General features: G+C 36.8%; 1 protein-coding gene across 10 annotated transcripts in view; it reads left to right on the top strand.

The window, feature by feature from the left end:
- Positions 1-14,661, top strand: part of adgrb2 (adhesion G protein-coupled receptor B2) — a 394,590-nt gene that overhangs the window by 341,541 nt on the left and 38,388 nt on the right. For 9 of the 10 annotated variants that reach the window (XM_053231516.1, XM_053231523.1, XM_053231522.1 and 6 more), the window contains 4 exons: positions 1,034-1,126; positions 9,999-10,038; positions 10,218-10,232; positions 11,829-12,550. In XM_053231516.1, the coding sequence (XP_053087491.1) occupies positions 1,034-1,126; positions 9,999-10,038; positions 10,218-10,232; positions 11,829-12,550 (870 nt within the window). The remainder of the gene's footprint in view (positions 1-1,033; positions 1,127-9,998; positions 10,039-10,217; positions 10,233-11,828; positions 12,551-14,661) is intronic. The other variant, XM_053231517.1, reaches the window with a different exon arrangement.

Here is a 14,661-nt window from a genome sequence, read left to right as displayed (position 1 = left end):
ATTGAGTCACATAGAAGAAAGTGTGCATACAGCAAGGAGCACTTATATCCACATATCAATGAGAAAGGCAGTATAATGCGGTGCTTTTTTCAGAATTTCAGCCTCATCCTTCTGTGCTTAGTATTCATATCTAGCTAAATAGAAGAAATAACGTTAATTACATTGTCACATTTCTGCCTGGAGTTCTCTATTTCTTTTTTTTTTTAAAGACAACCTAAAAAGAGATACCTTCTCCCATTATGCTGATGAAAATTTCTATTTAATACTGAAAGGAATGGAGAGCCATTATAACTGGACACTCCTTTTTAAAGAATTCATACATATTAATCAATTAAATCCCTCTAGGCCAAAACTTTTTATATCAGTGTTGATTTTATGTAGTGTGTCCATGTGCTGCAGCATATTGTAAGATGGAAAAGTAGTTTTGTAAAATGTCATGGTCATTTCCTGTTTAGTGGATCTCATGGATGTAACTATCGCAGGAAAAAAAAAACTATACAGTGCAATGCATAAAATCATGCAGATACAGTTCAAGAGCATCAGTTCATTTTCATATCAATCATCAGAACGGGGGAAAAAAACAAAACAAACAAAAAAATCATCTAGTGAGCAGGCAAAAATATCTTGTTGATGAGAAAGATCAGAGGAGAACGGCCAGTCGGGTTCAAGCTCGGCTATGGTAACTCAAACAACCACTCTTTACATCTGTGGTGAGCAGAAAAGCATCTCAAAAAAGCACAAAACCATGTGGTGGATGAACTACAACAGCAGAAGACCACATCAGGTTTCACTCATGTTAGCCAAGACCAGGAATGTGAGGCTACAGTAGGCACAGGCTCACTGAAACTGGAAAGTTGAAGAACGGAAAAAGACCAGGCAAAGTTTTTCTAAACTTTAACTTCAAATGAAGCTCTTGACCTATATCTGCATGATTTTATTCAGTGTGTGCTGCTACAAATTTTTAATAAAGTGGACGGTGACATTATAGAGTTAGATTATAATCTCCCTCTCTCTCGCTCTCTCTCACTCTCAGGTACAAGACGCTGTGCGCTGTAGGATGGGTGGATGTAAGGACGACAGTGAAAACTCGCCGGACTCCTGCAAAAACGGCCAGGTGCAGATCATGGTGAATAGCATCTCATTTCACCTCATCCTCTTCATACACTTCACTTGACTTGAAAATTTAAAGCATTAGAGAACTGTGTGTTTCTCTTTATTGTTAAAAAAGGCTACAAAACATCCACATTATCCCCCTTTTCATTTTCATCAGCAAAATCAGTAGTGTGTAGTAGTAGTAGATGTCATTTCTTCATCCTTTTATTTTTATTCTTGTATTATTGCTTCCTTCTTTAATGGGCCAGATCAGTAGGTATAATGGGGATGATAAATTTTCCTTCTAAATGGCTCTAGTTAAGGAGAGTCCTCTGTGTTCTTCTCCTTCTCCACCTTTATTCCTTCTTTGACAACTATAACCACAGGCATAGCTATAGCCACAGGCATAATCATTATCTGTTCCCTTGCCCATTATCACCACCCATTGCCCAATGCCAGGACAATACAATCAGGCATTCTGTATATATACTGTATCCCTTAACCCCTTTTGAACTGCCAAGGATGCTTTCTTTTCCTATACATTAAATTTTCCCTACTGTTTATTAATAATATACTAATAATATGCGTATTAATGAATAGTGTAGTCAGTGTAGCTACAGTATATGTGAACTGTGTAGCTACTATCAGCCAAAAACTAAAAAAAAAAATTCTAAATTCTAAAATTGGAATTATATTGGAAAAATAACTGTATAAAGGCAACCAGGGAACGAGAATGGCAATGGTCAATTAGGTCATGGAACTGTAGCTACTCAATTGTTAATTAAAATGCCTGTAGAATCCATATAACGCATATATGACACGATTGCATCACATAATTGCTACAGATCTGAGAGCTGCACATTCATGCTGCAAATCTCCCATCCTACCCTATTGGATTCAGATGTGGGGATGGAATGTTCATGTTCATGGAACTGATTAGAGATGATTTGTGTGACATGGAGTATGATCATACTGGAAGTAGCACTTTTAAGTTGAGTAATTTGTAGCCACTGGTATTAAGGGCCCCAATGTGTGCTATGAAAACATTCCCCACACTATTACACCACCAGCAGCAGCCTGAACAGTTCATACAAGGCAGGTAGGGTCTATGGATTCATGCTGTTGATGCCAGATTCTGAGCCTACATCTGTATTTTGGAGCAGAAGTCAAGATTCATCAGACCAGGCAAACGTTTTCCAATCTTTAACTGTCTAGCTTCAGTTATCCTGTGTCCATTGTAGCTTCCTGTTCTTGGCTAACAGGAGTGGAGCCTGATGTCGTCTTCTGCTGTTATAGCCAATCTGCCTTAAGGATTAATGCGTTGTGCATTCTGAGATGCTTTTCTGCTCACCACTGTTGTAAAGAGTGGCTATTTGAGTTACCATAGTCTTCCTGTCAGCTCAGATCTCTCTGGCCATTTTCCTCTGTTAGACCTTTGTGCATGAAATCCCAGGATATCGAAAGTTTCTGAAATACTCAAACCAGCCTGTCTGGCACCAACAACTATGCCATGCTTAAAGTCACTGAGATCACAATTTTCTCATTCTGATGTTTGATGTGAACATTAAATGAAGCTCTTGACTGGTATCTACATGATTTTATGGATTGCGCTTCTGCCACATGATTGGCTGATACTGTGAGTGGAAACCATACACTGACATGAACATTAAATAATAATTGCATGAGTGAGCAGGGGTACCTAATAAATTAGGTGGCTAGTGAGTAAACCATTTCAAATATCTACTGGTTTCAACCTCTAAAGCCTCAGAAGCTTTGCTTGCACAGCTGATGAAGGTCATGTTATTATTACTAACAACTTTAATAACAGTTAGCAGGGATGATGAGCCTCGCATGGAAGCCGGTGCAAGTCTACAGAGAGATGCGTGTCTACCCTGATAAAATTAGCTTTAACTCACTTCATGTTTGACTGATTTTCGCAATGATGTAGATGTAGGCTAATGTAAATTCATGACAGAATGATCATAAAGTCATGAGCTAAAATTTTACTACTATTGCCTAATAATAATACATCAGACTAGAGTTAACAACAGCAATAATAAGATTACATAAAATCAGATTTGCATAAAATAAAGTACAACTTCATGCAAAAATACCTTTACCACATAGCTAATGTGACAGATGCTTCAAACTAGCTTAATTATATCAATATTAAACTCATTATATAAAACTATACTATAAACTCACCTAGCCAGCATCCATAACCCTACCTTAACTCCTTTAACTCCTTCATAATCCTGCATAAAATGAAAACACATGCAGTATTATTTGAGCGATCCTTCATTCCTTTTTCTCTTGCTTTAATGTGTCAATTATTCTTATGTCCAAATGCTCTGGCATTTTTTCAAAAATCTTCAGTTCAGCTCATCTGGAAAGTTGCTGTCATAAAGAGCATGACACTGTTAATGTCTCTGTTTTAGACCATAGCAGGATCTAGGCTTTTTACATTAAATCTGCCCATTTTATACCATCATTCAGGCGTTCTGCATTCCGCAGGGGGCATATTTTTGGTTGGAACGAATAGGTATGGGCTGTATTTGTTTGGGTTTTGAGTTTCAAAACAGTGAACTTCAGCTAACATGAGCAAAATTGCAGAGTATATCTTGAAACTGACCCCCTGCTGCAGTAGGAAGTAGGACTACTGCTCCCTGTTACTCCACTCGGTGGAATAAATAAGTAAAACTTCAAAGTCAAAATGGTGCACGCTGTTAAAGAGAATAATCTTAATGGTGATGGTGTGGTGTGATGGACGTCCCAAAGCATTTTATTCCTCTTTGCCAATTTGCCAACAATTAATGTTTACAAGACAAGTTAGTTCCTGTTATCACTTATGTTATAGCAGCTATAAACAGTTATTCCCTCACCAAACTCTTTTTTTTATGTTAATAAAGAAAAATGTCACTTGTTATGTGTCACTTGTTATAAGTCCTTGGTCCTGAAAACTTACTGACTGTTACAAAGCACTGACACTGGAGACTCCTTCCATAAATGTTAAATAAATGTCTCCTTACAGAAAACATCACCATATGTTTACACATTTTCTTTATTAAAAAAGTCACCTTTTTTTTAAATCCATTTATTATTAGCATTAGATTATGTGGAACATCCAACATACACTTCCCCGTAAATATGCTGTTACTATATAAACAGTAGGATATTAGAACGAGCGCATAACCTACTGTAAGCATAATAATAAACATATAAACAAACATCTTGTTATTATACAAAGAGAAATGTCTACTTGTTAGTATGGTAAAGATTTCTGTAAGGAAATGTTTATTTAACATTTATGGAAAGTGGCGTCTCCAGTGGTGAATAAGTCAAGACAGAGGACTTTGCACTTTCCGGTTTCTCGGTTTCTCTGCAACATGCGCATTAATATAAGCCTATAATTTATATCACAGCCAGAACTACTCTCAAGCTGCTGTTACAGAAATGGAACTGACACTTTCTGACCAATCAGATTTGAGAATTCAACAGCGCTGTGGTATAAACTACTTTAATGCAGTGACGTGACATGTTCAGGAAGCGGAATACGAATGATAGATAAAGGTAATTCAATCAATATTTCACATTGCCAGTGATATGGGCTGGCAGTTTAAATGCTCTTTTGGCTGAATCAGACTGTTTATACCTGAATTGCGCTTGAGCAATTAGTGAAAACATCGGAAAAGTGATAAATCTGTTTCCATTAGTGTTGAGCTATGTTGGGTTTTTTTTTTCCTCACTCTGCTGCACTGCGCTTAGATTTTAATATTTCACCAAAACTACATCACAGTTTTAGTTTGCACCCAGACACTTCAAGGCAGCGCTGCCTCTGATTCGTGGTCAGTATACTAGATTAAACTTATTCAAATATAATCAGAAGGATGGCTTGTTTATTTGAGATAAATCTCGGCTTGCTGTAATCTGGATCAGTCTTATATTCAGCACTCTTAGTGGAATGAATGAATTTTAATGAATCTGAATCTGGAGTTCATAAAGAGTAAATGTGAAATAAATGTCTTGATAAAGTATTGAAATGAAGTGAAATTACAACTGCAGTCAATGATGAGAGGAAAAGCAAATAATCTATTGTATTGTCAGTTTGAAGAGATGGTCAGTGAGACAGGTAGACATAGAGATGTGGGAGAGGATATATAGTCTATGAATTTGAAAGTTCAGCTGAAGTTCACTGTTTTATTCCTTCCTCTAGTGGTACTTCAGACCCAGGCTTCAGAGAGTGAAGTATTTTTGCTGTTTTTAGCATTGCACCCTTATGACCTGAGATCATGAGCTCTCCAGCTTATGGGTCACATCCTTCATTTTATCTTGGATGTTGTGGATTCTGTTTATGATGTTCGAGTGCAACATCACAGGACAAAGGTCTTATTTGTATTCATATTTCTCTAAAGCATTTAATTTCTTTCTTCATAAAATTGCAGAGATTATTGACAGTAATATGGTTATGAATGTAGACTAAAATGGCTGATACTATAATTAACCTTTTAGCACGGCACTGTTAAATTCTCAATCTGATTGGCCAGAAGATGTTGCTTAATGTTCTGCAACAGTATCTCTGACGTTAGCGCTGGCTAATTCAAATCACAGGTTCATATCAACGTGCATGTTCTAATATTGTTTCTATAGTAACGGCTCATTCACAGGGATTTGTATGGCAGATGCTCAACATAATCCTACGCTAATAATAAACAAACATTTTTATTTTGTAGTGAAAAATGTCTAACTGTTGATATGGTGAAGGTTTCTGTAAGTAGGCATTTATTTAACATTTATGGAAGGAGTCTCCAGTATCAGTGCTTTGTAACAGTAAGCAAGTTTTCTGTCATGGGACTTTGCACTTTCTGGTTTCTTTGTAACACAACAAACTGATTTTGTTTGTTTGTTTTTTGTCTTATTAACTTCAAGAGAAAGAAAAATAGAGCCTGGGGATGGAATAACTTTTTATATCTGCAAATTGCTGTAGTATAAGAGACATAAAGCACTTCTGGAAGTGTTGCAATTGGACAATAGTCAACTTCATGGTGGTGTAATGCTGCCTGATGTGAAGTGTGATTGATTATTTCCCTAATAATTTATTTCCCTAACAGCACACCTTGTGTTTTATTCCTTACTTTCATGTAATTACAGAAAAAAAACATGAATTATTATGGCATTATTACAGTTAATGTACTAAAGTACATTACAATGGAAATAGAATATATAAATTATACAGTTTATTAACAAACTTTACTTTTTATCTTCTACAGTTTTACTTTACTTTACATTTTATCTTCTACAGTATCCTGTCAGAAGCTCAAAACGCTGCATGCTGTACAACAACTTCTGTGTGTGTATATGTGTGTGTGTGTGTGTTTGTGTGTTCTGTAGTACCAGTTGTGGATTTTAGAGTGCAATCAATGGCATAGTGTGAACAGATTAGATGGCTAATTAGATAAGTAGCTTGCAGTCAGCAGGTTTTACTTCAAGTTCATTGAGTGTCAGGTTAAACAAGTGTCGATTGGTTTCTGTGAATTCAAGTGCATTTTAGTTGTACCACACACACGCACATACACACACACACACACACACACACATACACACACACAAATCACTCTTACAGAGTTGTTGCAAAATTAACCATGTTCATATTACTGAGCCATGATGATGTTTTCCTCCAGTTTATTGGCTTGGAAAATATTTCATCACTTTTGATTGCATTCTTTTGATCAATACACTCTCTTTTTCCGGTGTTTTCATTCGTGTATTAGCATACAAACTTTTGTGGGCATTGACAGTGTGGGTCTGAAGCATTCAGGCTTTAAAATCACTACCAATTTGTTCCCATCCAACAGGCATGATTGAGTGTATGATCACTTGATTGCATATTACCTGTTTAAACTTTAAAATGTGTACTAATCAATCTGTACTTTCTGTGGCAGCCATATGCTCTATCCATTCAGGATAAATATTGAAATATTGGAATGATCCATGCTGCTAAAGATTTTTTTTCACTGTGGAGGTATTGCAGTAGATTGTGGAGGTGTTGCAATAGATTTTTTCTCATGAAAGATTATATTATGATAGTTGAACCAAAACTTTTCATTTAAATATGCCCTCTTCTACTCACCCAAGTGCCAGCTGTCTTTGTGCTCTCAATCCACCTCTCACACTATGCAGAAATAGCTCATTTCTGCTCAGTACACAGCCTTCACAACACTCTCCATACAGCCAATGTATATAGCTCCTCTATACAGTACAGTAAACACACAGTTTTTTCAGATTCATACATAATTTTATGTTATGTTATAAAAAACAACCAGACTTATTAGTTGAAAAAGACTATCATGCTTTAGTGAGTTGTAAACATGTATTCTTACTGACAGCAGTAACAATAATAACACAAAAACTAATAAAAGTACTAATAATATATCAGTCTTTAAGTTGAGTGTAAATGTTTTTGTCAGCCAAAGCAAACTAAAAATTCCTATCAGACTTTCAAAAGTTTCGGTAGCTCAGATTTTCTTCATATTCACGTGTGTGTGTGTGTGTGTGTGTGTGTGTTGATAAACTCCAGTCACCTACAAATTACCAAGCATTTTCACGGCACAGCTGATTTACATTTAGTGACACTCAGAAAGTCCATAAAAGGCAAAGTTCACAGAGAGCCGAAAACTACGAAATGACGACTAAATGAAGTCTGCTAAATATTCCACTAATGCAGCTCAGCCACTGCAGTGCATCCGCTAACTCTTCCTCCTTTTATAGGGCGCCATTTCTTTTGTCCTAATTTAATGGCTAGTTTTCTTTGTCATAATTTATGGATTGTTTTCTTCCAAGTCATTAGTATGAAATGACTAGGTAACAATTTAAACTTGATAACATAATCCGTATATAAAATTTAAATAACTCATGCCAATTAAATGACTTGAAGCTATCAGTCAAGGTTTACATTAAGATAGATAGATAGATAGATAGATAGATAGATAGATAGATAGAATTTATTAATCCCCTGAGGGAAATTGTTAAAAAAGTTGTTTAAAAATTGTGGTGTCTTCTTAGACATAAAATTAAAACATGAGCTCATGTAGGATATGAAGGTTTTTTATTCCCAAATGAACTGGATCTTCGTGAATCACTTTTCTTATGTAAATATACAGTTTGATAAGTGATGCCCAGTGTTAGGATTAAAGAGTAATTACACCCTTGATTTTTACGCCCTTGCATTTTTTTGCAGATTTGAAAAAGGAAGTGGTTGTCAACTTTAGCAATCACATGAATAAAGTTTTATGCTGACAATCGGCCGCGACAGCAGAGATAGCAAAATGGCACCAAGCAGTTTTGTGATGGAGAGATCATTTGTCTAGAAATCACAATTCTAATTATTACATTGTCTACAACCCTACACTCACACTAGCAAGCAACAAAGCGACAGACAACTATTCATTTTCTAAGTGTGCGTTATTTTAGTGACAGCGGCAGATGACTAAGCGACAGCGAGACAAGTGTCATTTGAACTGAAATTTCCTAATTTCAAATTAGGTATAACTGTAAAGCAACACTGGCTCAATTGTCTTGAATGATTTCTAGGACCAATTCAGAAAAAGTTTTTAACTTCATCACTCAACATTTTAGTTCCTGCTTGCATTTAGTTATGTTTGACTTACAAAAATGGAAGAAAAACTAGAAATAACACTTGGTGTGCTATTGTGAATGCAGGATAAGAGTTACAGTAATAAGTGCCTAATGAACTGTCAGTAAAGTAAAAGTATAGATATCTAAATGTTTTCATTACCAGTCTATCACTGATATGTATAGCTATAGCACTATTAACATTATTAACACTATTAAAATTGTCCCAACTTTTTAAATTATTCATTACTATTCATAATGCCACAAATGCAACCTCACAATATTCACACGGCTTTTACCCCACAGTTGCGCTTAAGATTGTTGTGCAAACGTGTCGCCAAGGGAAACCGTATAAATCTCAGTTTAGCTGGAGAGTTCATATATAGGCAGTAGGTGATAAGGTAATGTTATTCATCTGTCAGCAAGATTCCATGGCATGAAAATGGATAGGCACGATTTCCAAACTATCTGTTCATACGTGGCATATGTACGGCACATTTAATGTAATAAATCATTCATAATCCATTACCCTGCTAAAAGCAGCCACAATTTAAACTCTAACGACTGAGTTAAAAATGAGGAGAGGTGGAGAGTGTCATCACCAAAGAGTGGAAAAATTGCTTGACTGATTTGCATGATGTGACATGTTTCACTACTTGTGTGCAAAAGTTGAACCAGAGGGGCACTACAGAGGTAGAACTATAAATAGTTCTTCCATTATCTCCATTATCTTAATGGTGTAATTACTCCTTAAGAGGCAACAGCATCTGATATCCATCTTTTACTATTTATATGAAGTATATTTCAGCATATGCGATTGTTAATATCTGTATCTGTTTAGTGCTCCAAATATTCATATCTCTGTATTCGGATTTACACCCAAAGTGGGCGTGAGCTAAACTGGAAGCTTTTTTTTTTTTTTAATTGAATACAGCATGGAAATATATTTGTTCCTACCTGTCTTTCATTGTCCTACAAGCTTCATATCTTACTTCTCACTGCACACACACACACACACACACACACATATATATATATATATATATATATATATATATATATATATATATATATATATATATATATATATATATATATATATATATATTCTTTCCAGGTTTTGTAAGGCATACTCTACTGATTATCATTCCTGGATAATAATCATCAGCTGAACAAAATTATAGTTTCATCAGTGATTCAGTCATGTTGAACTTAATCTTTTGTACTCTAATATACCCATATTAATTCATTTTTTTATCTACTACTCTCCCACACAGACTGATTTTGAGAAAGACGTGGACTTGGCATGTCAAACAGGTAAGTATTTCAGTTCTTTTCTCTTTCTTTCTTCTATCAGTAGCTCTCTCTCTGTTTTGTCTCTACGTTACTCTTCAGTTTCCCTGTCACTTTTTTTTTTAATGAACACATTGGCAATGGAGATTTATATCGTGAATGAATAGTAACATTGCTTAACATTGTCTTCCCATCGTTTGCAGAGAGAGGACATCCATGTAAGTTTAATTTAAGCGTTTCTTGTTTTTCCTTTTTTTTTCATTGCACTTACAATAGATTTTTTGTATGAATTGACATCAAAATTGCAGCATGATATTGAATTTACTCTTTCACTGCCATACGTACATTATATCATATTTAGTGGCAGACAAAATTCCTGAAAAAATGAATTTAAAAATTGGCTCTATACTCAAGCAGTTTTCCGAGGACCAAAAGAATGTAAATAGAAGACCATAGAGTGCAAATAAAGCCTAGAGACATGCACCTTAATATTTGGGAAGGATATCACTTTTGTTTTTCAGGCTCACCTTTGTTTGTTTAATGAGCATAAATATTGAAGTCAAAATGAAGCTAAACTAAACTGCAGTACATCTCAGACATTTGGCTTCATTTATCTTGTACTGTTCATGTTTGTGGTGCCAGTGATCTAAGAAATGATCATGTTGCCATCTAAACACGATGTATTAATTAGAAATGACTGGATCTTCAGAGTAGGACTACCTAAACTATCAACAGCATAAAGCCAATCAATAATATAACAAACAATGAAAACATCCATGATTTTCTACATATTCATTAAAAAAATACTAGAAATGTTGTAACTACTTGATTTCAAACCAGAAACAATCATTTTTGTCTAAATCCGTTTTGTTTTGCAGAAAACTGTGCAACAATTTCTTTGATGCCCATATACATAAATCATCATAACTGTGTTTATAAGGAGTCATTACCGAGCATTATAAGCACAGTTATAATGAGTTATGAATATGGGCTTCATAGAAAGTGTTACCAAAACCTGCATGTACATTTAGTAGCCTAATTAAATGTTTCAGTTACATATGAATGACCTTGTTAGGAAACTATTAACTCAAATATTCATCTCTGAGCAGTTTTTTTTTTTTTTGCATTTGACTTCAAGCAGTAATTATGAGATCATGAGAATCTTCTAGAGTGATGTCTGTTATTAAGATAATAAGATGTTGAATCCTTTTCCTCCAGGAGGATTATTGATTTTTTTTTTCTGTGCATGAAAATCTGTGAAACTTCACCAACACTGTGCCTCACTTCTGTTTCATTCCTCCACACCTGCATGCTGTGATTCAACAACATACCATGGGGGAAAATGGTGTCCGTTCTTCTTTCATCATCATGTGATTTTTGGCTTCCTTTCCAATGTGCTCATTCTCACTCTCTCTTTCGTACCTTTCCTGTTATCCTCCCATCATTTATTCTTTCCTCCCCGGCCTCTATCAATCTCACATATCTACACACTTGAGCTAACTTTGTGGCCTTTGTTATGTATTTGTTACAATTGTACAATCTGTCTATCGTACACTGTCTCTCTATCTGTCACTGTCTGTCTTTTCTCATTTTCTCCCATTCTTTCATCTCTCTACTATGCATTTTCACATTTTGCTGTTCACTTTTTCGCTCTGCGGTCTCTTGCCGTCTATCTTGTCTTGCACACTCGACCTCTGCTTCTGTCTCTTCCTCTCTTCCTGCCTTTGTGTGCACTCTCTCTTTCTTGTCCTCCCTCCTTCTTGGCCCTCTCTTTTTCTTTCTCTCTCTCTTTCCTCCTCCTCTCGCTCCCTCAGTCATCTTCAAGGAGGTGAACACATGCAACCCAGCTAGCATCACGGGCACACTGTCACGCATTTCCCTGGACGACGAGGACGATCCCAAGTTAGCCACCCATCAAGAAGGCATCAACTTCAGCAGTCTGCCCGGCAACATCCCCCCACCCAACCTCCTGGCACAGGTGCCAACTCTGGGCACGTTGAACGAGCTCAATGAGACGCCCCGGAAAAAGGAGGTCAATGTGGAACAGCAGGGCCAGCACCAACGCTCGGCACCAGTCTACCTGTGCACGGAGAGTGCATTGGGTTGGGCACGGCCGTCTACTGCTGTCACTGACCCATCAAGCAGTGTAGGGGGAGGCGAAGGGGACTACATGGTACTACCACGGCGGACGGTCAGCCTCAAGCCCAATCCGATACAGGAAGAGGAAAAACCTCTCAATATCAGTGTGGAAGATCCACCTTTTCCTCCGCCCCCTTCACCCATGACCCTTCACCCGGCTGAGAGTGAGCCATACCCAGCAGACTTTGCCACTGTGGACCATGTTGGTGTAGGTCTGAGCCGATCCTATGGTACTGTCAAGCAGGTACCCGGCCTCGCCAGTGCCCACACGCTGCAGGTGAAGCAAAGCCGGCCATCCATCAGGCAGATCTTCACATCCGGCAAGGCAGAACGCACCAGGACCCTGCCCCGCAATTTGGGCAGCGCCAATGCCAATGTCTCAGCTGGCTCCCTGGAAGTAAGTAAAGCTCAGCCCTTTCCTTAGCACCTTGGTTTAAACCTGACCTGTTAAAATTGGGACAAGGCCATCTGTAATTACAAGGATGAAACTGGCAGCACTCTTGTAGTGTATAATCTTCCTGCAAAGGTCTAAGTCGACTACCGAGATCTTTTTCTTTCATCATTTGTCAAAAACTAATACAAAATATGATACTGTAGGTATGAAATATTCAGGAATACATTGTTTCAAAACGAAACAAATAACTGTTTGCACAGTTATTATTTGACAGAAACGTTTGCCAAAAGTGAAAAATGATATAATTCTTTCCTGCTGGAAGATAAGGAACTAAGCTTTGATTTAGGGAAAAAGAGAGTCTTTTGCTGCAGGTGACAGTGATACTTACCAGACCAAAAAACAAGAGCAACAGAAAGAGCCACAGCTTAAGTGTTGGCACTAGTGCACGCACATGTTACAAACACTAGTCATGACATATTCAAACTATTATTGTATGAGTCAGTGAACACTAGCTATTGAATCAACAGAATACCAATTAATATTAGAACAAGGATAATCAGTCAGCTCCACAGATAACAGCAGATGAAAAGAGAAGATATATAGAAGCATATATAGACAAATGGGCAATTATTCCACCATTATGCAACCACAAGTAAGACTTGTCTGGTTTTGGTTATATGGGAATATCCAGTTCAGCCACCGTTAGTATAATGTGTGGGTGAGTGAAGCAGGATGCAAGTACATGTTTTTGGTGCATGTTTTATTTCGGAATATCGAAACATCATTAAAGTCCATGATGGGGGTCAAAACGATGGTAGGCAGTAACAAACTGCAATAATCCATGATCATAATTGGAAGAACAGGCAAGAATTGAAACCAGGAAATGTGGTAATAGGCCCAAGCTTAAAGACCTACAGTGAGGGAATATAAGTATTCAGGCACTTTTGTGTTTATTATTTAGTATACTTACAGTATACTTATATGTCCATTTAAAATTTACACACATAATGTGTTTTGACTGCTTATGATTATGAGCAAAAATGTATGTATTCATAAGCTTAAAAAGATATAAAAACAAAACAAAATATATTAGGGAAAAAATTATTCAGTGACCACAAATTACCAGCATTAGTACTTTGCTGCAAAACTGTCCTTGGCAATTACAGCTTTGAGACATCTATGGTAACAAGTAATTAGATTTTTGCAGCACTGTGGTTCAATTTTGGCCAATTTCTCTTGGCAAATTGTCTTCAATTCCCCAAGGTTACCAGGGGCTGTCTGATGGATGCATAATTTCAAAATCCTTCATAAATTTTCATTGAGATTCTTTCATGCAAGGCCCTCTTGAGTTATTTTGGCTGTATGTTTGGGGTTATCTTGTTGAAATGAGCATCTTCTCCCCAGTTTCTTGCCTGATGAGATTAAAGTCTCCTCTATTTTGTCCCAGTACAACACTCTATTTGTGTTTCCTTCGATGATGTGTAATGCCTCGGTATTGTTTACAGAGAAGCAGCCTCATATCATGATGCTCCCACCCCCGTGCTTCTCCGTGTGGTATGCTGTCTTTAGGATTGTATGCATAACCATTCTTTCTCCAAACATGATGAGCTGAATTATTGCCAAACAGTTCTATTTTTATTTCAACTGATCGGAGTATATATTTCAAAAGAGCTTTGATTTGTCTAAATGCTTTTAGACCTGCATTTCTGTGCTTCTTTTTTAATGGAGCAGTTTTGCATGGCAGTGGAGATAATTGTGGTGCCATTCATTGCCTATTGTTCTCTGCCTAACTGTTGTTCCTGCTGCTTTCAGGTCATCCTGCAACTCTTTTCAAGTGACTGCTAGCTTCTCTCTTTTACCTTCCTTATCGTTAGTCTCAGAGCTCATTCTGAAATCTTGGCACAACTTTCCAGGGATGATTATTTCTGGTTCCATGAATTTACACTTGAATATTATCAATCCAGTTGTACTGACAGAAATGTTTAAGGTCTTTGCTATGACTATGTAGCTTTTTCCATTTGAGTGTTGTTTAATAATGTCACTGAGAATTTCAGAAAGCTCCTTCACCTTCACAATGCTACTTGTTGACACCATTTGCATATATATATATATAT

Source organism: Pangasianodon hypophthalmus, chromosome 29, assembly GCF_027358585.1.
Source record: "Pangasianodon hypophthalmus isolate fPanHyp1 chromosome 29, fPanHyp1.pri, whole genome shotgun sequence".
Taxonomy (NCBI): Eukaryota; Metazoa; Chordata; class Actinopteri; order Siluriformes; family Pangasiidae; genus Pangasianodon; species Pangasianodon hypophthalmus.
Note: the sequence above shows the minus strand (reverse complement) of the source record. Positions and strands in the feature narration are given on the sequence as shown.